Below are 25,312 nucleotides of genomic sequence, written 5' to 3'. Positions count from 1 at the left end.
GTGCATTTTGTATATGTGCCTTTGGAATGTTTGTTATAAAACAAACATTTCTCATCTTTTTAATTTTAGGGTTTAAAGGTTTTCTCTTTTTGCGGGGGTGGCTGGGGCTTTGATTGAAGAATCTGGTTTGTATGTTCTGCCTTTAAATAGTATAACTTTGTTTTGAGCTCTTGCTAGTGCTTGTATCCCAAAACTGTGAAATTCATTTTAAAATCTGATAGAACAGGTCAGTTGCCAAATGGCAGCGGTTACAGAAGTTTGTCTGAGGATTGGTATGTGGGTCAGTTATCAAATCAATATTCACAAGATCCTGAAGAACCACAGTACTACCAATTAACTAGTCAATATTTTATTGAAGGAAACTTGAACCTACCGTAAGCCTTCATGAGAAAATGGGATACACTCGGCCTAATGACTTTTATAAAATACTTTTTATAAAAATTACCAAGCCTGGGCGCCTGGGTGACTCAGTTGGTTAAGTGTGTGCCTTCAGCTCAGGTCATGATCCCAGGGTCCTGGAATCAAGCCCCGCATCGGGCTCTCTGCTTGGTGGTGAGTCTGTTTCTCCCTCTGCCTCTGTGATCTCTCTTGCTTTCAGTCTTTGTAAATAAAGTCTTTAAAAAAAATTATCGTCTGATTTTTATTCCTGGAAACCAAAATGTTCTTTAAAATTATAATAGGAATATGGGAGAATGTGGTATTTCTATTTCTTTTAGTATCTTTAATGTCTTGGTTTTCTGATGTCTTCAGGAATCGTTACACTACACAAAATGGGAATGTGCTGGTTTGTGCTTGTTTCCAGCTCACAGCTCATCAGTGTAGGTGTCTGTAGAGCTACTGCCTGTATTATGTCTGGTGGGTGTATTTAAGGGACTGTCACACTGGCACTTAAGTTACAAGAAGTTTTTTTGAGTCAAAAATAACTTTTAGATTTTATTTACAAAATACTTTAAAATAACTGAAATGAGAATATTCTCTTATTTAAGTGCAACTAGGGGTAGGGAAGGAATGCCTTATGACTTCAACAGCATAAGAGGATAGAGAACCGAAGGAATATACAGGTAAAGTGATTTCTTCTGTATTAAATTGCATCTTCTGCTTTATTTACACAGATATTTAAATGTACACGTGTTGCAGCCTTAACAAAAAAATAACAATTTAAAAAGCCCTTTTATTTGAAATTCAGTGTAAATGAGTAGACAATCTTATAAATCAGTTCTGTTTTCAGTTTAGATGACGTGAAAAGTTTTTGTTCCATTCAAAGGCATCTGTATCTGTGGGTTATGGCATCTTCTCCGTAACTTCCGGGCTGGCTGCCCCGTAGCAAGAGTGTTGAAGCTGAGCAGCTACACTGTATGTGCTGTAATTAGCAGCCTGACAGCGCATCGGAATACTTCCATGCTGGGAAAGCCCTTTGTAGTTTTCAAAGCCTTTTCCTGTTTCCCTCATTTAAGAAGCCACAGTGTTACACTGGACTTCGACAGTGTTACACTGGACTTCGTTTCAGAGAGAAAGGCCACCTGAACTGCACAAGGAGTGGACAAGTATCCTCTGCTTCTCCCCTGCGACCTAAGGGGAGAAGAGCTGGGGCAGCAGAAGTGGCACTGGCCTTTTTGGTGGCGTCACTTGGAAGCAGAGAGGGTAAAAAAAGACCTGATTTTTTTTTTTAAACTTCAAACTGAGGGAAAATTGAGGCAAAAACGATAACCATGCCGTAACATTCAAACCGAAGCACGTCAAAATGTAGTATTTACCAGTGGATTACAGGATGATGGGTAAATTATTTTTACTTTGCTACTTAAAACTTTTCTGTCTTGTCCAAAGTTTCCTCAAAGTGCTTTGTTTTTAATCAAAAACATCCTTTGCTTGCCAGTTTTAGAAAAGCAAAAGAACAGAGTGGGTATGTGGGCAGGGAGGATCTGGGAGGCCGAGGACAAAATGGGAACCAAGTCTTGTTATGCAAGACGAAGAGGGGAAACTAGGTGAAGGGGGACAATAGTGCCTCTCTGCAGACGGTGGGCGTGACGCAGGCGTGATGCAGGCGTCCGTCCTGCTGGTTCTTCTCTAGTGCACGAATCGCAGAGGCAGGGAGGGGGAAGCACGCCGTGGTACTCGTTCCCCGTGGGAGTCCTCATGATGTGGCTGTCGTGGCATTCGTGCGCTTCACCAGGACCTCTTCATACTGTTTCTGTGTCAGTAACCCTTCCGTTATGCTTTTACTTTCTTCAAATTTGGGCAACACAACCGCAATGTAGCCTTCGGTGGATGGCTGGGGAGGAAGTAGAATATTTAGTACTGTCAAAAGTGTAAAGTCAGATAAAGAGTACGTGCATGGGATCATACTCTCTTCTGCCTCCTTTACCTTCTCTTGAAGAATAGATGGCTTATGGAGAATGTTTTCATTCACTTCCATCAACCGTCCTCGAACACAGCTATTAAAAAAAAAAAGTTGTTTTGAAGAAAAATACTACCCCTTTGTTTCTCCTAAATTGTGATTAAAAAGTAACTCACCTAGATACGGTGTATTCTCCTCCATCAGAGCAGTAAATTTTACACAGAGGTGCAAGCTCTGTCAGAAACTGCGCCCCCTGATAATGAAAGGGAAGAAGTAATTAAGTGATGCATATGTTCACTTTCCTTTGAAAGGCAGGCCTCGGTGTGGTAAGAGAATATACTCCTGGAACTGGTGTTTTAAATAAAAATGACTTAAGTACAGAAAAACCACTTATTCAAACATTTATGTAAGTGCCTGCTATGGGCCAGGTACCATCAAAGGCTGGGGGGGGGGGAGAGCAGACTAAGATGTATAACATGTGGTTTAATTAAAGATTAAGAATATATTTTATCGGGGCACCTGGGTGGCTCAGTGGGTTAAGCCTCTGCCTTCAGCTCAGGTCATGATTTCAGCGTCCTGGGATCGAGCCCCGCATCGGGATCTCTCTCAGCAGGGAGCCTGCTTCCCCCTCTCTCTCTGCCTGCCTCTCTGCCTACTTGTGATCACTCTCTCTCTCTGTCAAATAAATAAATAAATAAAACCTTTAAAAAAAAAAGAATATATTTTATCAACGTTAAATGAGAAAGCTACACATGACCAGATATAAAGATTTCAGAAATGTAGGAAAATCTATTAAGCAATAATAGAAGATTCAACAAGACGGTATCAAAGAATAGTATACAAATTTACTTTCATTAAGATTCATAACTTATTTTTACATTAGAACTTACGAGATAAAGGAACTTCTTTATCAGGGTCAATCACTAACACTTTTTGAAGCAGTGATATTTTTCTAATTAAAAAGAATGCACTTTGAGGACAATTAGGAAAATACAGGAAGTTTTAAATAGCAAACAAGAATAGTTTACCCATTACCCTTATAATCCAGAAGCAAATACTACATCTTAACACTCCTCTGTTTGAACGCGATGGCATGACTGTTTCATGTACTCCCCTGTATCCATGTACTTGGTGAGGTTCTGACAAATACCTACAAGGAAGCTCACGGGAAACCGATGCACACATGTCTGTTGCTCACTTTTTTCCCCAGAAATTTTCCTATATTAACATGGGTATTTGAGGTCAAGATGTTATTCTCTATGAACGCTTTACCACTCGAAATATTATTTTTTTCCTCTCTTTTTAAAAAAGATTTTATTCATTTGAGAGAGAGAGGCAGAGAGAGAACTTGTAAGTGGGGTGGGGGTGGGAAGAGCAGCAGAAGAGGAGGAAGGAGAGGGACAAGCAGACTTCAAGCTCTTTGCAGAGCCAGACATGGGACCTGATCCCAAGACCATGAGATCATGACCTGAGCTGAAACCGAGAGTCAGATGCTCAACTGACTAAGCCACCCAGGCGGCCTCCACACTCAAAACATTACACAGCATACAAATGCTACCACAGTGGCTTCAATCGTCTGCATATGGGTACTTCATTTCAAAATACTTAGTGTAACTCCTCACTTTGGGGAAGAGGGGCTGGGGATTTGTCCCAAAGGGTATATGTGTCACTGGGTCTACATTAAAAGAGCAGAAGTGTTTTGACCTTTTTTTTTTTCACCTCCCTTGGGAGAATAAATGATTGGCAGTGCTGAGAATCAAAAGTTATCTGTAGTGGGTTCCACATGCAGGTTCTTCTCTATTCTTTGGCAGTAACAACAGTGATAATATTTTGGAGAAAGATTTATCACAGGAACTTCACAAACACTGTTATACTTGTAGTTTGTAGACTTTCTTTTTTTCTTTCTTTTTTATTTTTTTAAGAGAGAAGCTGGGTTTTGGGGGAGGAATGGAAGGGAGTGGGTAGGACAGAGAGAGAGAGGATCTCAAGCAGGCTCCATGCTCAGCACTAGTCCATTGCAGAGCTCGATCTCACAACCCTGAGATTACGACCTGCGCCAAAACCAAGACTGGGATGCTTAACTGACTGAGGCACCCAGGTGCTCCTAGAGACTTTACCTTTTAAGAAAGGTTCATGCTTTTCTAAGTTCATGTGTTTCCTGAGCAAGGAAAAATTAATTGTAAGGTACATTATTAGGGGAATTTCAAACCTACAAAGGGGAGAATAAACAAGGGTCTCCTACAATAGTGAGGGTAGTTAGCAGAAACTCAGTATCACGTCAGAAAATGAAGGACCTACATCATCCACTGAAATCTTTTCCAGTGAGTATGTGGGGAGTCTTCAGTATGTTACTGAACTGTCTTTGGTGTGATCCTCTAATAAAATGTGTCCATCCTGCCGAAAGTTGTAGAGGGTAGCGATAATATCCTGTACAATGCAGCACCATGTGGAGGTATAGGGTGTGGCTAGGTATGTATCAAATTGGCAACAATTAAAGAATGGAAAATGGTAAGGATTAAATACTGTATTTTTTTCAGATGGATTTTTTTTCACTACCTGAGGATTTTTTTTTTTTAGTTTACATTTGAAAATACATGGTAAAGAACAGTTGATCACCTAAATTTTATAAAATTCAGGATACTGGTTTAATAGAAGAGACAAAATATCTTGTTACATTGGTATGAAAGTTGTCCTTTCAAATTTCGCCTTCCTCATCCTCCACCCTGGGAATGATAGGAATGGCAGTACAGAACTGAAAGTATGACAAATCCTGTACTTCCTAAAATACCTCATTTTTTGGTCTAAGAATTTCTTTATGGTTTTTTTTTTTTAAAGATTTTACTTATTTATTTATTTGAGAGAGATGGAGAACATGAGCAGCAGGGAGAGGGAGAAGCAGCTTCCCTGCTGAACTGGGAACCTGAAATGGGGCTCAATCCTAGCACCCCAGGATCAGGACCTGAACCGAAGGCAGATGTTTAACCTACTGAGTCACCCAAGGGCCCTTAGGATTAAAGTATTCTTTTTTTTTTTTTTTTTTAAGATTTTATTTATTCATTTGACAGACAGATCACAAGTAGGCAGAGAGGCAGGCAGAGAGAGAGGAGGAAGCAGGCCCCCTAGTGAGCAGAGAGCCCGATGTGGGGCTCGATCCCAGGACCCTGGGATCATGACCTGAGCCGAAGGCAGAGGCTAGGGTTAAAGTATTCTTAAAATCACATCAGAGGTGCCTGAGTGGCACAGTCAGTTAAGTGTCCAACTCTTGGTTTCAGCTCAGGTTGTGATCTCAGGGTCATGATGAGATCAAGCCCCATCAGGCTCTGCGCTTAGCACGGAGTCTGCCTGAGATTTTTCTCTCTCTCCCTCTGCCCTCCTGCTTGTGGTTTTTCTCTAAAAGAAATAAATCTTTTTTAAAAAATCAGCACATCAAACTGTCAGGGAAGTATGCTGAGCATGTATCACTGGATTGTAAGACTGACTAGATCTATCATTCCTAAGACACTGAAGATTTAAGTAGAGAAAGACAGGAACATACCCGCTTAAATTTCCCAGAGACCTTGTTCTGAAGTCGGCTACAGTTGGTACTGATTTGATAGGAGATGCTTTTAATTGTCTTTCCACTTTGAAGAACTGGATGAGATTCTGCCAATGTGATGACACATATTCTATAAGGATCAAAAATGTGAGGCTGTGTTATTGGTACAATTCTTCCGCATACCACACAGGACTCCTACTGGTACAAGAATACATGAACTGACATTTGTTTAGTTAAACTATCATTTTGCCACATTTTCCTCTGGCTACTGCTGGAGCTTAACTGCAGAAGGGAATGCAATAATAAAAGAGAAAATGAGACTGAATATCCTTCCCAGAAAAAGGAAGAGCACTAGAAATCTTTAGGCAGAACTGAGGTAGAAGAGAGAGAAGTAAGGCATCCCTGTATGTCTGGGATACTACCTGTGCCTCTACCCTACTCCCTTCTGTGAGCCCTGGCAATTCTCTGGGGTTAGGCACAGGCTGGTTACTTCTACTAGGGGCTGACTGAGGGTGTGGTTCTCCATTTGGATGTTTGGGTAATCAAGTTTGTTGCACTCAAAGACTCACTTTTGTCAGCCAAACTCCTGTAATAAATGCCATTTCAACACAAAGGAAGATAGTCATTTAATAAGTATTTGTTTAATCCAAGACAATAGCAGGCTATGAAACCAGAAACTTAAAAAAAAATAATTTAAAATTCCCAATTTGCTTACCGGTTGGAGTGCTGTAGTATACAGTGGTCCTCACAGGGTTTGCCTTTGACATCTAGAAGAATGAATGAGTCTGTTGGTTGTTGGGTCAATATTTACTGCCACTGTGTGGTATTTTCTTTGGTTTGTAGAGATAATTATGGAGACTGAACACACGCTAATCATTGGTATTCTTTCATTACTTAAAAACATATACATAAAGGCTTCCTTTTTTGTAAGGTATTTAAAGAGATCTGGCCCAGATGGAATCCGTCATTCAATATTAGATGATTATTTTTTGCTCCATCTTGCTTCATCCTCACTTTAAAATGAGTACACTCATTGTTTCTATTAGAAAAAGTGCCATTAGCAATACATTCTTTATATAATACAGCAGCATATGTTTTATGGGTCAATTTTAGAGTGACCAACTCTTCCGGTTGACCCAGGACTGTTTTGATGTTGGCTCTGAAAGTCTCAGATTCTAGGAAATCCCTCAGTTTTGGACAAACTCGACGGTCAGTCACCCTAAATTTGGCTAAAACATTGTATGCCAAAATATTTTAAAAGATAAGTACACCTATTATCCCTGAATGAAAGGGAGCAAGTAGGGGTTAGAGAAGGGTCCTCAACGATGCTCCCACCACTGATATTTACTGGGTACACAAAGCAGGACAACACGGTTATCTCCTTCTACTTCCAAGTGACAAGTATACGACACTATCCACTTTGAGTAAAACTGTTAGATTCTGCTTTCTAAATGCCTCCATTCTAACCCAGTTCTCCTCTCCGTCTCTGCCTCTAGCACAGTTTCGAGGACTGAACCCATCAAATCCTTGCAGGCACTCAGGGCGATTGCAATCCACCTTCCTGGGGGATGGTGCCTCGCCTTAGACTATCTTCCCGCAAGCGACCCACCCTTGAACTCGCACTGCGACGCCAGCCCCTGAGTGCACCCGGCTGTACTGCAGGCCTCCACGGCTTTGCAACTGCCATTCCCTCCGCCTAGAAGGGAACAGAGACAGCCAATTCCTTCTGACACGGGGAGGAAGCTCCGGGAAAACGCGCGTGACTCATGATCTGTCATCACTGTCCCTACAGCATCAGGTCAATGCGGCCGAACAGAAGCCGACATCATTCCCCACTTACCGGCTTTGTACCAGCGAGTGAAGTAACGATCCACGAGCGACGGCACTGTAGCTTCCGCGGCCGCGGGCTCGGTGGCCATGGCGACCGCGGGTGCCCCTACCCCGCCCTATGGTACCCGAGCACTTCCTCCGAGCAGGCCCGGGAGGTGGGCGTACTTCCGGCGCGCGGCCCGCGGCGTGCGCACGCGCGCTGCTCCTAGTTCCGTGGACTCCGCCATCCGAGCTTCTTAGCACTGGGTTTCGGAGTCCGACGTCAAAGCGGGTATCGAATACTATAGGGTTGGAGGGAGGCTGGAGGGACGGGCGGAGTGGCCGCGCCGCTCCCCACCTTTAACTTGCCGGGACTCTGGAGAAGGCCGGCCACGCCCCCTGCGCCTCGTGACGTCACTCCCGCGCCGCTGGGAGCGTGTTCCACCTGGTTCCCTGGGTCTGAGCGGTCTCGCGGATTGCCCCTCAGCCCAGCCTCGGCCACTACTCCCCGTGGTCGAGCTACAGGGCGACCCCGTGCGTGTCCTAAAAGCTGGAGAGTCGCGGACGGAGAGAGGCGTGTGTGCAGCCTCGCGCGGGCTCTGGAAGGCCCGCTCTGCGTGGCGGGTGAGGCGAGGGTGGACGCACCGCTGTCTGCGGGTCCTCGGAGCTCGTCGCAGGTGAGCGTTCGAACGACTCCCTCGGGGTGGAGACACGGAATCAGGCGTGTGCTCGGAATGTCCTAATGGGACCCTTGAACGTGCAGCCTCTGCCTGCTGCAGGAGGCCCCGGAGTGGAGTGCGGCATGCCTGCTTCTGCCCTTGAACCTTAAGTTCTCTTTCTGCAGACATGCCAACTGCTCCCTCCGGGGGTTCTGCGCTGCATGCTGGGGACGACGTGTTGCTCCCCTGGCTGCACATTTACCCAGCCTCTGAATTCTTTGCAGGAGTGGACAGTACCGCGGAACCAGTTAATGGGCGGCTGCTATTAGTGGATTGGATGAGAGTTCCGCGCTGCTGCTCGCATCTACGACTTTTTTTCGTGGAGATGCCTGCTTTGCTTCTCCATCTCTATGGCCCTCTCTCGGTGTAGGAGACCTCCATGTAGGCAGTGACAGAGTCCTCTCTTGTCTTCAGATCCTAGCACTCACCAAGTGCTCCGTAGATGTTTCATGTGGCCCACAAACCGGGTCGTAGGATCGATGAGACATTGCGAAGGATTGAAAATGCGTATTGACAACCAGGGAACTAACCAGGGAATGAATAGTTTAATATGAAATGTGAGCAAAAAGAAGCGAAAGACCGTTTTCAGCTTGGGGGGCAGGGAGAGTAGAAGAAATGCCATGTCCTCAAATAGAAACTCAAATGAATAGAGAATAGCAGTACTTCGTTTTCCAGGTGGTATTTGATGTGCTGGTGAGACATTCTTGAAATAACAATAGGAGGTTGAGAGTGTGGGTTAATATATTGTTCACTTTGGGAAGGGTTGGGGCTAGACATGTAGATCTAATCAGCATATCCGTGAGCTGTACCTGTAGTCGTTGGCATGATAATTGGCCAAGAGCTGAGAGAATGGAGGAGCAGGGTGAAGTAGTTGCAAGAAATTTCAGAGAGGATACAGACTTGATCTGTGTTATGAAGAGATCTATGGCACAGTTAAGGGCTGGGAATAGAGTAATGGAAGGTGAGAGAGTTGGGCATTGCAGAATGAAAAGAAAGGGTACTAATAATGTCCTGGGGGAGGGTGGAGGATACGAATTCCTTAGACTTGAAAAGGAGTAAGGACACTTCTGAGAAGATAAGGGAATGAGGATGTAGGTGTGAAAAGTTAGAGAAGTTCCTTTTGAGCTTAGAAGGGTTGGGATGGGGGAAATGAATGATGAGCTCACCTTTGTTAGTGATTTTGGGGGCTCTGTGACTTGAGAACTCCAGTTGTTCGCTGTTTCGGTTAGTCAGGGTCCAATCAGGAAAGTAGAAATCACACAAAATTTCAACAGAATTTAATATGAAGAATTAGTTAAGTTGCTATTAGAGAAATAAAAGAAAGGGAGCAATGAAGTAGTGTAAAGGGTAAACTGATGGAAGTAGCTATAGCACTTAGCTTAATGTTTGGGTTTGAAACGGGAAGATGGAGTTATCATGACCTAATCTTGGAGGAGAGGCACTATTAAGTCTGGGACTCAGACTTCTGGTGTTGACGACTCTGGAATTCAGAGGAGGAGTCCTGCGTTCTGGATTTCAGTGTCTGGAGAGAGACTGCCTGGTTAGTGCTCGTATCTGTTGGGGGTGAGGTTGATGAGCTTGGTCCTGGGAGTACTAGGAACTGGAACCACAGGCCCCTTCAATAATGGAGGCCCATTGCTGGGATGACAGTGACAGGCACAGCAAGATAACAGGAAAAAGAAAGTCCTCAGCTCCTTCTGTCTTTATCCTCCAAATTCTTACCCTGGGGCCCTTGGACCTCAGGGCTCCAGATTGTTGGTTAATGGAATCCAAGTTCACAGCAAGGGGTATGAGGACATTTTGATGATCTGATAATGGGAACAGTAATAGCATGGTTATTATTAGATAAACTAGCATGAAGACAGGAGACTCTACACATTGGATCCCAGTTGCCTGTCTGTTCTCTTTTCTTGCTCTTTTGTTACTTGCTTATTCATGTCTAACCAGCAGTCTCTCATCGCGAATCTACCCATCCTTTCAGATCTGTGTCACTGGTCGTGTATATATGTAAAGATGAAAGGTGATTTTAATTTCTTTAAAAACCCAAGTTTTCTACATAGAATTAGGTCTAAATTAAAAACCTGCATGGTGTAATATAGGTTCAGACAGTTTCCAGAAGTTCTTGAATGTGAGTGTCACCAAAGCTTACAAAACCATTGTTGGTCTTGATTTTCTTCTTTACTCCCACCATGTATCGTCTTGCTTTCCTCTTAACATACATTACATGTACTTATTTTATATTACACTTAAAATTATGTGCAGTGGTAGGATAAGGATTAACTCATTATAACTCATTCTATTTTTACACTGTCATATGTATGAAATGCAAAATGAGAGAATTCACCTTGGATGAAGGTGATAATAGAGGCATTCTGTTCTATATATTTGCCACTCCTACCGTAAGTTAGGGACTTCTAGTTAATAAACTTTAAAGGGATCTGAGTACAAATACCCAGCGTGTTAACATTAGTTTTTTTTTTCCTCTTCTCTAACATTGTGCATTAAAGCAAGTCTGATTTGGCCAGACCAAAGTAGGTTTCCTATTTATCATCCTTTATCACCTTTTCTATTATACTGGTAAAAACTAGGCCAGGAAAGCAGAATTATGTGAAGTAGTTTTATCAAGTCATCAGGCTCTTTAGATGTTGGTCATCATTTTGAAGTAAACTGCTATAATTTCATAGTATCTTTATTTTCTCCCTGAGAACAATAAATACTTTTATTTCTATCTTTAATTTCAGCATTATTTTTTATTTATTATTATTTATTTATTTTTCTTTTTTTGAAAGATTTTACTTATTCATTTGACAGATAGAGATCACAAGCAGGCAGAGAGGCAGGCAGAGAGAGAGGAGGGAGCAGGCTCCCTGCTGAGCAGAGAGCCCGATGCAGGGCTTGATCCCAGGACCCTGGGATCATGACCTGAGTTGAAGGCAGAGGCTTTAACCCACTAAGCCACCCAGGCGCCCCTCAGCATTATTTTTTAGTATATGTGCTGCCGAAGCGAGCACTAGCATTATTTTTTAAACGAACATATAAAGCCAGTTTACGAATTTATCTGGTGATATTAAAGCCATTTTATTCTAGATTTTCTTTAACTGACAGTATAGATATATATATATGTATGTATATGTATATATATTATGATTTATAAATCTTTCAGGTTATAAAGATATTTTTACATGCAAAAGTGAAATGTTTTCCTATTTATTGGATCTTTTCAACTTTGCTGAGAAATAACTGATGTTAAATCTTTTTGAAGAAAAAATTGTGAAGTTGAGGATCTTTCCTCTCCCAGAGATTAGGAACGTAAAGTAGATTTCAGAACCTCAGTTTGTAGAGCATAGATAAACACCCTGAGTCGGTGAGGTTGCTAGCATGCATCCCTATGTGGGTTCAGATTAGGTCTGTTTATTTTTTTCCTTGGTTATTCTAACTACCACTCCCTGCCCCTGAACCATTTTGCTTCTCTGAGTGTCATTTATCACTAGTAGGCTTTTCCTTTCTCTCAGAGTAATCCTTCATCAAGAGATATTTGTTCTTTTCTTTCAGGCATTGCTTCATCATGAGAAATCTAAAGTTATTTCGGACTCTGGAGTTCAGGGATATTCAGGCTCCGGGGAAACCTCAGTGCTTCTCTCTCCGAACTGAACAGAGGACGGTGCTCATTGGCTCAGACCATGGACTGATAGAAGTAGACCCTGTCACAAGAGAAGTAAGTTAGTGATGGAGAATGCTAACGCTTACAGGACCCTCAACTTACCTTTTTCCAAACCTTCCCCTAGATAGTCTTTAGTTTAAATCTTACTGAATTCATATTCTCCTAAATGAGCATTCCCTTTGCTTTATATTGGTGTCATATTAGATATTACTTAAATAGTAACCTACTCTTAACTCTACTTCTGTTTGAAATGTAAGTTGACAAGATCCTGACTTTGTATTTTGTTTGGGTGCCCTACTTTTTACTTTTCCATCATGTAAGTAACAGTGAATCTCAACAGGGAATGCAAATGAAAATTGTAGAGGTTTTTAAAATTGTGTTTCACCCTCCATCCTGTGCCAACTAAATCAGAATCTTCACTGCCGGATCCTGAGTGTGTAGTATATGTATATATATGTGTGTACATATTTATATTTACATGTATGCATATATATGTACATGTGTATATATCTGTACACATACTTAAAAAATCTTTGAGTTGATTCTGAGATCTTCCTTTAATTATATATTTTGCTACTAATGTATTTTAGGTGATTACATCCTTAATTCTTTTACCCCATACTATAGAAATTTTAGAAAACGATAGTTTTTGTTTTTTTTAAAGATTTTAAAAATTTGTTTGATAGAGATCACAAGTAGTCAGAGAGTCAGGCAGAGAGAGAGGAGGAAGCAGGCTCCCCGCTGAGCAGAGCTCCCGATTCGGGACTCCATCCCAGGACCCTGAGACCATGACCTGAGCTGAAGGCAGAGGCTTTAACCCACTGAGCCACCCAGGTCCCCAAGAAAACCATAGTTTTTAACTTCATGTTTTATTGGGCTTTTTTTTTTTGAGACCATGCTTCTTGCTTTTGTTTAGTGCTTGCTTAGCAAAAAGGTCTGATTAGCTATATATATATATATATTTTTTTATTAAAAATAGTAGTGTTGCACTATTTCTGAAATGAAAGTTTGGATTTTAATCTAGAAAAAAAATGGAAAGCTTTTATATTAGGAAGGAAGCATTAATTTTTTTTGGAAATGTTCTTGCAAATAGACTGGCCTAATTTACTTATGTATTCGTTTTGGTGGAAGGTGAAAAATGAAATTTCTTTAGTGGCTGAAGGCTTTCTTCCAGAGGATGGAAGTGGCTGCATTGTTGGTATTCAGGACTTGCAGGAGCAGGAGTCTGTGTGTGTGGCCACCGCCTCCGGAGATGTCATACTCTGCAATCTCAGGACGTGCCAGGTAAGTGGGGCAGCCCAGTGAGGAGAAACTCTCAAGCAGCCTCACACAAGTCGTGTGTTTTCTGTAGAAGCTTAAAAAATCTGGGGCTAATGCTTAAATATTACATTTAAGCATTTTGCAAATTAGAGCCTTTCCGTGATGTATTTCTTTACAAAAAGTTGTTGGCATGGCTTTGGCTGTATTTCAAAAACTCTCTTTTGTCTGCTGATGCAGCTGGAATGTGTTGGGAGTGTAGCCAGTGGTATCTCTGTCATGAGTTGGAGTCCTGACCAAGAGCTGGTGCTTCTCGCTACAGGTAGGCTTGTCACTGTCTCTGTGACTTTTATAAAACATGACTCCTAATATCTTAGAGGCTTATGTTTTGCAGGGTTTATTAAAAAAAACTTTGAACAGTGATACCAGCATTGTAATTAGAGGGAATGTGTTCTTTTTGACTTAAGTTTCACCTCTTAATACATTGTTTTATTTTTTTATTTTTTATTATTTTTTTAAGATTTTATTTATTATTTGACAGACAGGGATCACAAGTAGACAGAGAGGCAGGCAGAGAGAGGGAAGCAGGCTCCCTGCTGAGCAGAGAGCCCGATGCGGGGCTCGATCTCAGGACCCTGAGATCATGACCTGAGCCGAAGGCAGCGGCTTAACCCACTGAGCCACCCAAGCGCCCAATACATTGTTTTAAGAAGTTATTTCATATTACTTTTTCAATTTTTGGAAATGGGAAACAAAGTTGTAGAAGTTGGAGAATCTACAAGCTCCACAGTTGTAGTTAAAGATGTTAACAATATTTAACCTACCCAAGAGGAAGAGTCGCTATAAACCTATTCTAAAGACTGCTCTTATAGCTCTTTTAGGAGCTCTCATGAGCTCTTAAAAATTACTTTTTTTCCTTTAAGTCTTTTCATTCCAGATGAGTTTCTGTAAGCTGGGTGCCCCCCTGATGAGGTGTGTGTTGGAAGAGATACCTTGGTGAAGTGTTGAAGTTAGTGGAGGCAGCCTAGGTAGACTTTTATGTTAGCTCTCCATACATAAATGACTGAGGATAAGCACCAAGTAACTTAGCTGGTCAAAGATTTTTTTTTTCTTTTTTCAAGTGAGAGTCAAAATATTTAGAACGAATTATATATTCCCTATTCTGACTCTAAACTCCTCCACTCCAGTTTTGTAACTTCCAGTGTTGCAGTTACTTACAAAATGCCAAATTTGTTTCATGAAAACAAAATCGTTCTTGTTTGTGCCTATCCAAGGTCAACAGACCCTAATTATGATGACAAAAGACTTTGAACCAATCCTGGAACAGCAGATCCACCAGGATGACTTTGGTGAAAGTGAGTATAACTTTATTCGAAACATTTTGTGATCTGAAGTTCCTCTCAGGTTTGATCATTTTCTTGTACATTAAAAGCCACATCGTAAATCCAAAAGATTATGAAACGTGAGGCCTTGTGCATTAAATGTCTGAGAAGCCCATTCCTTTAGCCTGTTCCAGACTGTAAGAGGCTGGTGCCTCTCCAAGTCTGAGAGTTCACTTTGCCAGTAACCTGGGGAACAGAAATCTGCTTAATGGTACCTGCATAGTTGTTGCCCAGTGCTCAGGACAGGCTTAGGCTGGGCCTTCAACGAAAGGAACTGTGCTAACTAAAATAAAGAGAGCATTTCTGGGGTACAGTTTTGGGGCAAAAACAAGAGAAGTGGGATAGAAGGCTGATTTTTAGTTCTTGCTGATTAGACCTGACTCTACATTTTCCTGGGAACCATCAGATTGTTATCTTGCTAATATGTAGCTGAGGTGATTTGGGCCTTGAATCTGTGGTATTATTGAAAGGCGAGAAGGAGGCAGGGGTTTATTGTATGTAAGAAGCTCTGACCAACATGAGGGCACCGGATAGATGGTCTGATTGGAGAAAGGGATGAGGGGAGAAGGGATTTTACTTTTGTTGATTCCTGACCTTATGCCTTCTTGTTCTACCAACTCTGAGAAATCACTTAGAAAATTGTTACTCATTTATGCATCCAAAAATAATTTATTCAGAAATGATTTTTGAGTAGGTACTATGAACACAGCAGTGTGTTTGGTGCTGTGGATAATTCAGGTCTTCCTTTGAGGAGTCCCATAATAGCATGATGTGCAGGTATTAGGGTAGCATGAGGGGAGGAAGGGAGCAGTGGAGAGGGAAGACTTCCCAGAGGAGGCTGGAGTGAACTGAGTCTTGGCCGGGCCGAAGTTGCGTTGGGTTGGTGAGAGTTGAGGGTGGAGAGGAGTGGTCTAAGCAATGGGTTAGTCCATTTCAAGGCACATATGCTTCCCAGGTGAGTCATGGCTTGTTGAGGCAGCTGTGAGTACTTCTGTATTGCTGCTGGCAGGACATGAGTGTGGCTTAAAGTAAACAGGATAGATTTTGATTAAGCTTGGTAGGGAATTTTGGATCAGCCATTAAAGGTTTTGATGGTGCAAGATTGGTTGATTAATGGAGAGGGCAGAGGCTGGAGGAAGGGTGATCAGATAGGAGAGGTACAGGAATCCAGATAAGTTGGGTGTGGGGCTAAAAGAAGGAGTGAATTCAGGAAAAATTTTGTTCTCTGAAAGAGGGGCATACATTTTTGGAATTACCTGAGAAATGTCTTCGCACTATGTATGCACGGTTCCCCTGCCATTCTAGCCAGTTTGAGAAATAGCAGTTTAGAAAGTGAAATAAATGGGCTTGGGTATGTAAGGTGAGGAAGAAAGAGTTTAGTGGGACTCTAATCAGAAGCTCAGGGGATGGGGATAAAGATGGCAGTAACTAAGAGGGAAGGGGGGGAAGTGCTGGGTGCTAAGTGGCAGGTGGTGAGTTCTGTTCTGGGTTTGTTTAAGGGCCGTATGGGATCACCATGTGGAGTATGCAGATACAAGGAGCTGAAGCTCAGGATAGGCCAGACACGTGGATTGGGAGTCAGTGGCACGGAGGGAACCTCCTAATCTTGGGAGGAGGTGAATTTGGTAGGGGCAGGTATGGTACTGGAAGAGTCCAGGATCCATGGTGGAATTCCTGGGCATCTGTTTTGATGATAGAAGTAACCAGCATATCTTTGGATGGGGAAGTGCACTGGGCCTGGCTAATCCCACTAACTTTTTCAGAAGAAGCCTAATAGAGGAGTGTAAGTCAAGGGAGAAGGTATCCAAGTTAAGAGTCTTAGGTCTTAGATATATATATGTCAGTACAAAAAAAATCACTCTGTGGAGTTGTGAGTAGGTATTTTTCCTCTAACCTAGGGGTCGACAAACTTGTTCTGTGAAGGGCTGGATAGGAGTTATTTTCAGCTTCGCAGGCCACTTATCCTCTCTTGCAGTTACTCACCTCTGCTATTGCAGTGTGAAAGCAATTGTAGACAACACATAAAGGAATGAGCACCTCTGTGTTCCAATAAAACTTTGTTGTTTTTTTTTAGATTCAGTTTATTTATTTGACAGAGCACGCGCACGAGCAGGGGGAGTGGCAGAGGGAGAGGGAGAAGCAGATTCCTCGCTGAGCAGGGAGCCTGATGTGGGGCTCGATCTCAGGACCCCAGTATCATGACCTGAGCCAAAAGCAGATGCTTAACCAACTGAGCTGCCCACACGCCCCCATTAAAACTTTATTTGTAAACGTAGACATAGGCTATAGTTTGCTGATCCCTGCTATAACCCCATCACTTATTGTCTACTCCCATTGGGACAGTCATCTTGCTTCATTCCTTGGTCCTTTACATCTCTCTGGAAGGTTTCAGAAGCACAAGGGTGTGCACTGGGGTAGGTATTGCTGCTCACAGACAGTTTCAAGGTGCACTTTGAGGTATTATAGTACTCACATGTGCCCATGCAAAGCAGACAGGAAATGTCATGCTGATCCATAATATATAGAAACTATAAAAATAGCCCTGCTTCATCAGAAGCAGTGGCAGGAGGGAAGTATTGGGTTTTGGATCTGGCTGACGCTTTTAGAGACATCTCTGTAGTACCTGTTGCCGGTAGATGTCTGATCCTCCTTCAGGAACAGGAGGCTGCATTATTTTAGCATCTCTGATTTCATATTTTATGCAAGAGAAACATTACAATTTAGAGAGAACCTCAGGCTAGAAGGCAAATAACCTGTGTTCTAATGTTGGCCACTTCCACAGTCTGTGTCTGTGTGAGGAGTGAACTCTGTAATCTAAAGTTCCTTCTGCCACTCATAGGGAGATGGGATACATTTAGTTGATTGAATGCTTATAATCAAGAATTTTATTCCCAACTCTCGTCTTGAGTTTAATGTTCTTATCTATGGACATGTCTTGTAAATTCTTCGTTTTCATTCTTTTTACTTGCATAATGGGAATTGCTGACTATTATCAAGGGAATTCAGAATATATAAGATGGCAGTAAAGTGCTTTCCCAAATAAGACCATTTCAAATTCTTCAAAAATCATTGCTGTGTATAATATGGAATATTGGTTTTTCAAATATTGAGTGCTGGTCAATGTATTGAGAGGTCTGAGAAGACTCAAATAATTGCCAATGACTAACTTAATAGAGAATAGCAGTGAAACTGCTTTTATTTCATTTCATTTAACTTATTGGTTGTCTTGCCTATTCTCCGTCCATTGTTCCCTAGGCAAGTTTATCACTGTTGGATGGGGCAGGAAGGAGACGCAGTTCCATGGATCGGAAGGCCGGCAAGCAGCCTTTCAGGTGCAAATGGTAAGATTGGTTCTCTGGATACAGAGCCTTGACAGGAACAAATAGAGAAGTTTTGCCATCTACCAGAAACTCTGGGTGTCCTCTTATAGGCTAATAATGGACAGAGCTCTTACGCTTTAGTAAAACTGAAACCGTTTTGAGCCCTCAGGGAAAGAGTCATTCTAGAAAGACATTTTTTCTTGCCAAGTTGCTTTGTAATTTCTTCTCCGTATAGAGAATAATTATAACCAATACTCAGTTTAAAAAATATATCATCACAGATAGAAATGAAACATTTTGTGTATCCTTTCCTCTTACTCTTTCCTTCCTTTCCAGAAAGAGCTGCTGCCCTTCATTCACTGTTGATCATTTACATGGGTGTTTTCATACTTTTTTCCTACATATATATATTAGATACTTTGTATGATTTTTTCCCTTTGGATGAAACTCTTTGTTTTCCTTTTTTATGAATACCTTTTGAAGGTAGAACTATAGGAATTAGTGATAATGGGTTAAATATGGGATGAGAGAGAAGAATTGAGAATGATCCCAAGATTTGGGCTGAGCAAATGGAAGCATATCATTTATGTTACATGTAGACGTTTCCATGAGCTCCGTGGGACAGGTGGATCAGTAATACACTGCCTGTCATTTACATTGTCCATCCATAATGAGTTCTTATCTGTCATCTCTTAACCCTTCACTAGAGGAGTTTGTGTTCTCCGCCGTAGGGCAATGTCATTGAGATTAGGTCTTATTAGATGGCCTGTGTACTCCCTCCTGTGTAGAGTGTGGCACTGGTACCATTCTGCTGCACCCTGTTACTAGAATGGGGAGTCTCTCTCTTCAAGGCCTTCAGGATTGAGATGCATGTGGCACTGGAGACCGTTCTTCTTTCCATACTGTGGAACATAGAGTTCTTCTGTGTTTTCGCCCATTGCTACTGGCTTTACCGCCTCTGGTTTTCCCTGCCTGCCTTCCTCTCATCTTCTTAACTCGTCTCTGTACTGCTGTGAAGCTTACACAGTCATCAAAGAACCAGAAGTCTACCCTCTTAGATTTAGATAAATGAAACATTTATTTCCTTATCCTAGATACCTGGCAGATTCCTGAGCTCATTGTATTTAATATCCAGATGTGCAGCTCTTTTCCTGTGTTGCTGTGCTTAGAGGCCACTTTTTTTTTTTTTAAATGCCTGAAGACATATTTTGTTTTGTTCTCTTTTCTTGATGATTTCTTGGCCTAAGAGACCTTCTAGAAGGCTTCTTGAGGATTCTGTGAAGTTGGTTTTCTAGATAGCTAAAACCTCACATAAAAGATGTAACTTTAATAGCCTGGGGCTTGTTTGATTCTGGGCCATTTAAGTCCTCCAGTAACATTCGTGTTCCTTCGCCTCTTTAGTACGAGTCGGCTTTGCCCTGGGATGACCATAGACCACAGGTGACGTGGCGTGGTGACGGCCAGTTTTTTGCTGTGAGTGTTGTTTGCCCAGAGACAGGTATGGAAATAAATTGCAGTTAAAGAAAAAAAAATTAATGAAATTCAAGAAGGTTTTTTTCCTTTCACTTTCTTTCTTTCTTTTTTTTTCTTTAAAGATTTTATTTATTTATTTGACAGACAGAGATCATAAGTAGGCAGAGGCAGGCGGTGTTGGGGGGTGAAGCAGGCTCCCCGCTGAGCAGGGAGCCCGACGGGAGCTTGATCCCAGGACCCTGGGAGCACAACCCGAGCCAAAGGCAGAGGCCCCAACCCACTGAGCCACCCAGGCGCCCCTCTTCCTTTTGCTTTCTAAAATTATACATACAAGGTGCTGCTTTAGATATTAAATGCATTTAGAGCTAAGAACTAGGAAGAATTCTTTGAGGTCATCTGGTCCAGCCTCCTACCTGTTGGGTATAAATTCTAACCAGATTAATCTACTTGGTGGTTTTCATTAATGAGATGTTTGAATAGTTCTGACTTGACAACATTCTAAGTTTGTTTATTTTAACCCTGCCTGCTGCCCAGGAGCTCGGAAGGTCAGAGTTTGGAACCGAGAATTTGCTTTGCAGTCAACCAGTGAGCCTGTGGCAGGACTGGGACCAGCTCTGGCTTGGAAGTGAGTGGGAGAAGAAACTTTGTAACTTCTTCCTCTGAGAGGATCTTGGAAGTACTGGTAGGGATAGTGGTACCTGTTGAGTACAGGTGTTAAAGTAACTCAAAAGGATATTTACTTCTCATTTGTCCCTAAGCCCATATCTTTGTTTTTGTTTTTCTTCAGTTTGAATTCAATTTGAATAATGGATTCAGAGCTTCTTCACAGATGTCATTCCAAGGCCCGCACATTTAACAACTTATAGCGCAGGCCTGTATGAAGCCATTGTGTATCCCAGAAAGTGGTGCTTAGAAGGGAAGTCATAGTCTACAAAGCTCTATGGGGCAGTGGAGCTCTGGTGAAAACTAGGAAAAGGGCTCTCTTCTCTGCACAGCCCACAAGCTCTTTCGCTAGAGGGTTTTGCGTGCCAAGGAAAACGCAGGCTGGATTCAGGCTCAGTTTACCTCCTGTCCGGTCTCTGAAGCTGCCCTGAGTAAAGTCTGAAGATATGTTTCCTTTTCAGTAGCATCTGTTACATGCCAAACCCCTAGGTCTCTGGGTTTTAGACATCATGTTTCCCACCAGTGTTTGAGTGACAATTGAATGATGGAGCAAAGAGAAGTATTTAAGTTAAAACTGTAGAGACAAATATGAACAAGATGAGGTGATTGGGATATTTTAAGTCGATTGAGAAGTCTTATGAAGCACCTGAGCATGGAATAGTTGGTGAAGTCATAGGCTTGAAGGAGAGCTACATTATGTTTTTATAGGACATTATATTTGGAGTAGTTTTAGAAATTTATTGTTTTCTTTTTTAGAAGTCACACTGGTGCAGTCTAAATTTGTAAGTCTTTGTGGGCAAATGGAGCCTTTGTGCAGATTCGGAAGAAGCATCTCTCCTCTGGGCAGGTGTAGTCCACACTAGGCTGAAGTGTTTGGCAAGAGACATGTGCAGTTTAAACCTTCCTTGGGTGGAAATTTTTTGTTGGAAAAATAATTTCTCTGACTTTCCTCTTGCTCTTAGCCCGCGGGCTGTGCTTTTGGATGTTCTAACGCTCGGGGTTTGCTTTAAGGCCCTCAGGTAGTTTGATTGCATCTACCCAAGAGAAACCCAATCAGCAGGATATTGTGTTTTTTGAGAAAAATGGCCTTCTTCATGGACATTTTACGCTTCCTTTCCTCAAAGATGAGGTTAAGGTAAGTGCCTGAGTTGTTTCAAATTGAGAGGACTTCCCACAGCTATGGAGGCTTTTATCTGATACGGGCGTGTAAAGAGAAGCTCCAGAGTAGACAGCGATAAAAATAGTGGTTTCTTATAATTGAATCTTTTTTGAAAGAGAGTTATTTTTAAGGATCTTTGGCAAAGAAGAAATGGCATTCTTTCGTACCCTAGGTAAAACACAGATAGAAATAGAAAATCTCATATTTGAACAAAAGCGTGGCGCTCCCAGTGGTAGGTACTTTTCATTAATAACATTTAAACCTTAAATGACTTGTGTCCCATTAGGGTCACAGAAACACCAAATGGTGAGCTTTGATTATATAAACATAAATATCTAAAATTATGTTGCAAGTAAATTAAAAATTGAAGTTAAAGTTGAGAGAAGAATTTAATGAATGCCCATGTCCTTTGTACTCACTTTCAAAAGATGCCAACGTTTTGTAGCGTTTTCATGCAGTCACTGCTTTCTAACCTAAACACACACATGTTTTTATTTCTTGGGGTTTTAATTTTAGAAATTGTATCTTTAATATTCATTTCTAGCAGGTAGATCCATTATAACACCTTACCAGATTAGTAATAATTCCTTACTATTATCCTAATACCTAGTTCATATTCATATTTCCCCAGTTGTCTAAAAATGCCAACTTGCTCTCTAAAAATGTCAACTTGCATTTGGCTAAGTCTTAAATTTTTTAGATTAATGCATTTTTTAAACATCTCCTACACATAATGACTTATTACCTAGATTTGCTTTATTAAATTCATAATTTATAGTCTGGCGTCAGCTCAAATAGTAGGATTATTTGGCCTGTGAGAGCAAGGAATTCAGCTCTGATAAAGATTTTGAGATACATACATAGTTAAAAGCCAGCGACACGTCTTTTTTTTCCTACTAGGTAAATGGCCTGCTCTGGAATGCAGATTCCACTGTGCTTGCAGTTTGGCTGGAAGACCTTCAGAGGGAAGAAAATTGCACGCTACAAACCTACGGTGAGACAGCACTAGTATCTGAGCCTTGCACTGCATAAAATGTGGTTGAAAGTAGTAGGCTGTGGAGTTGCTTTTCTCCCTTGCACTTTGTCCTATAGTAGAATCAGAGGTAACTGAAGGGATAGATAGGTGGAAATGAGGGAGTCGTTTAGTTTTGATTATTTATGGATTTTAGTCATGTATCAGTCAGGGTTCTCTAGACAAATAGACTCAGGGCAGGCTGGCAGGTTGGAAGAGTTGATGTTGCTGTCTTGAGTCTTAAATCTGTAGGGACTGGCCTATGGTCTGGAACTCGGGCAGGTTCTGTGATACAGTCTTGAGGAATTCCTTTTCTGGGAAACCTCATTTTTTGCTCTTAAGGCCATAAACGCTTTCTATGAGACCCACGTTCTGAAGGATACTCTTTTGTATTTAAAGTTGATTGTGAAAGGTAATCACAGCTACCAAATAACCTGCCAGCAATATCTAGACTAGTGTTTCTTTAAATAGCTGGGCATCATAGCCTAGCCAAGTTGACATATGAAACCAACCGTCACAAGCCATCAGTGCTTCCTCTGCACGGATGGTGTTGCTGTAGGAAGTTGAAGTGCTAGCCACAGGAAAGCTGTAGCAGCGAAAGAGAAATGGCATTAGCTACAAGAAAGAACCGTCTCTCTACCTTTTAAATTGTAGATCAGATTGTAGATAAGTATTTTTTTTTTTTTTTGCATTTGCATTTTTTAAATTTTTTTATTTTTTTCAGCATAACAGTATTCATTATTTTTGCACCACACCCAGTGCTCCATGCAATCCGTGCCCTCTACAATACCCACCACCTGGTGCCCCCAACCTCCCACCCCCCACCCCTTCAAAATTTTTCAGTGTATGTGTAGTATGTGAAAGTATTAGAAAGTAAGGATGAGAAGAAATAAAAGTTTTTCCATAATTCTATTGCTCAGTAATGAGCACTATTAAAATTTTCTTGTCTTCCAGATTTTATGTGTTAAGTATATGATACAGTTAAGTACATGATACATGTAGATTTATAATGTCACAAACGTTTCCATTTCACGTACCCATGGGTATCATTTTAAATTGCTGTATAATACTCATTTGTGCCACATCTTATTAAATCTCATGCTGTTAGGCACTTGAAGTTTTGTAATTTTTCCTGTCAACCGCAATGCACTGAATACGTTTGTTCATAAATCTTTTTAGTTGCTTATTTTTTAAGCAGCTATCAAACTTTTTAATCAGAACTGAAATGTTATCTAGAAGTGATTTGTTTATTCATTCATGGCACAGTCCTTCTCAATGCTGGCTGTACCTTTAGGAAAAAAATGCCATCCAGGCCTCATCTCAGAGTTGGATTCAGTGTGTTAGAATGGGGACTATTCGTCAGTGCTTAATTAAAAAATAATAAAGCTCCCAAGTTAGTGATAACATGGAGCCAGAGTTGCGGACCACTGATTAGGCCTGGTGGCAGGGGTTGGCACTGTGGTATGTTCAGGATAAAAGTGTGGCATAGGAACAGCCCTTTGTCCTCACAGAACATGAGTATGTGGTCTAACTTTGCAACTTCAGCTTGGTAGAAGTGTTTAAAGAATGGTTTCGACATGATTAGGTCTTTTCCCCCCAGCTTTATTGAGCTCCAGTACTGTGTAAGCTTAAGATGTACACTGGGATGATGTGATACATGTATATGTTGTGACGTGTTTACCACAGTGAAGTTGATTAACATCCTTCACTTTACGTAATTCCCAGTTTGGTTAATATGGTGAGAATATTTAAGATGTAGTCTCACAGCAGCTTTCAAGTGTACCGTACAGGCTGTTACCTGTAGTCAGTGTGCTGCTTATCAGCTCCCCAGAATTTGAACTCTATAAGAGTTTGTGCTCTTTGACCAATATCTCTCCCATCTCCTCCCTACCCCAGCATTAGGTCTTACTCTTTTAAAAGATGTTGGAAGGGATGGCTGCTGATAAAGGATAAGTAGTGATTTTTCTCTGAGAGCTGAGTCATGCTTAATAACAGTTCACCTGGGGCATAACTGCAGGGAAAGCACCTGGGGGAAAAGAATCAGCCTAATACAGCAGAGTGATACTAATCTTGAGCTCTCAGATTGAGTGTTTTAATACTTTTAATCTAATTGCCTGATTTTCTTCTGTATAAATCTGTATGAAAAAACAACTCACTAAAGCACTGTCATTCTAGTAACTTTCTGTCCTCATGATCCTAAAGTTTGAAAGTAGAGACAACCTGAACATGTGTGCTTCTGGCCTTCGTTCATCCCTGTGGAAAACTACTTCTTGACTATTATTATTGACAGTATTATTTGGATGAAGATGCTGAGCAGGAGGGGTCATTTGAAAAAGAAACAATATTCCCCATCCCCTGTCCGACAGGTGATGGAAAGTCTGGTTGTCTGGCATCTGATGGCCGTCCTTGCGTTTCCCGTTGCAGTGCAGCTCTGGACTGTGGGGAACTATCACTGGTATCTCAAGCAGAGTCTGCCCTTCAGCACCTGCGGGAAGAGCAAGCTCGTGTCTCTAATGTGGGACCCAGTGACCCCGTCCCGGCTGCACGTTCTGTGTCAGGGCTGGCATTACCTCTGCTACGACTGGCACTGGACGACTGACCGGAGCTCAGGAGAGAATTCCAGTGACATGGCGAACGTAGCCGTCATTGATGGAAGTAAGGAGCTGGGAAGTGTGTCCGTGAGCCTGTGCCTGCAGATGTGTTGGTTTGACTAAAATTGGGGGATTTTGATGTGTGTGGTGTTTTGGTGGTTTGGTTTATTTTTACTCGTGTTTTGTTTTGATTGAATGGGGATGCCCTTAGTGGGGGCATGTCCTCTTCTGAGAACCATAGTCCTTCCTCCTCACCCCTGCTGCTGCCTACCCCCATTCCATCTGTAGTCTTCACGAATTTACTTGTCTGGTCTTTGAAGATGTTGAAAATTTTGACCCCAGGTATGGAGGAAGACAGCAGTGGTCCTGTGGCACAGGGCATGCTGGCCCTGCCTT

At 41.8% G+C, this 25,312-nt stretch overlaps 2 protein-coding genes across 3 annotated transcripts in view; one reads left to right on the top strand and one right to left on the bottom strand.

The window, feature by feature from the left end:
* Window positions 1-333: 333 nt before the first annotated feature.
* ABITRAM (actin binding transcription modulator) lies at window positions 334-7,859 on the bottom strand. The gene is made up of 6 exons (XM_047699105.1): window positions 7,711-7,859; window positions 6,586-6,637; window positions 5,871-6,000; window positions 2,512-2,588; window positions 2,363-2,432; window positions 334-2,269 (listed from the first exon to the last, which is right to left on the bottom strand). Exons 1-6 carry the CDS (start codon window positions 7,787-7,789, stop codon window positions 2,132-2,134), a joined length of 546 nt encoding a protein of 181 aa, XP_047555061.1. The 5' UTR covers window positions 7,790-7,859; the 3' UTR covers window positions 334-2,131.
* A 102-nt stretch (window positions 7,860-7,961) lies between these two features.
* The window catches only part of ELP1 (elongator acetyltransferase complex subunit 1), a 57,376-nt gene continuing 40,025 nt past the window's right edge, over window positions 7,962-25,312 (top strand). The window contains exons 1-11 of one of the 2 annotated variants that reach the window (XM_047699093.1): window positions 7,962-8,356; window positions 11,951-12,113; window positions 13,191-13,343; window positions 13,557-13,638; window positions 14,591-14,671; window positions 17,954-18,039; window positions 19,420-19,516; window positions 20,026-20,116; window positions 21,166-21,289; window positions 22,214-22,307; window positions 24,750-24,980. In XM_047699093.1, coding sequence (XP_047555049.1) covers window positions 11,964-12,113; window positions 13,191-13,343; window positions 13,557-13,638; window positions 14,591-14,671; window positions 17,954-18,039; window positions 19,420-19,516; window positions 20,026-20,116; window positions 21,166-21,289; window positions 22,214-22,307; window positions 24,750-24,980 — 1,189 coding nt within the window. In that variant the 5' untranslated portion in view covers window positions 7,962-8,356; window positions 11,951-11,963. The remainder of the gene's footprint in view (window positions 8,357-11,950; window positions 12,114-13,190; window positions 13,344-13,556; window positions 13,639-14,590; window positions 14,672-17,953; window positions 18,040-19,419; window positions 19,517-20,025; window positions 20,117-21,165; window positions 21,290-22,213; window positions 22,308-24,749; window positions 24,981-25,312) is intronic. The other variant, XM_047699092.1, reaches the window with a different exon arrangement.

This window comes from Lutra lutra, chromosome 13, assembly GCF_902655055.1.
Source record: "Lutra lutra chromosome 13, mLutLut1.2, whole genome shotgun sequence".
In the NCBI taxonomy this organism is placed as follows: domain Eukaryota; kingdom Metazoa; phylum Chordata; class Mammalia; order Carnivora; family Mustelidae; genus Lutra; species Lutra lutra.
Note: the sequence above shows the minus strand (reverse complement) of the source record. Positions and strands in the feature narration are given on the sequence as shown.

Bases quoted from the DNA above. Each gene is read 5' to 3' on its own strand.
- ABITRAM (XM_047699105.1), bottom strand. From the start codon at position 7,789: ATGGCCACCGAGCCCGCGGCCGCGGAAGCTACAGTGCCGTCGCTCGTG. The intron at 6,001-6,585 runs GTAAGCAAATTG...TGATCCTTATAG, and splicing joins ATACTACAGCACTCCAACCG to AATATGTGTCATCACATTGG. The intron at 2,589-5,870 runs GTATGTTCCTGT...TTTCATTATCAG, and splicing joins TCTCTGGGAAATTTAAGCGG to GGGGCGCAGTTTCTGACAGA.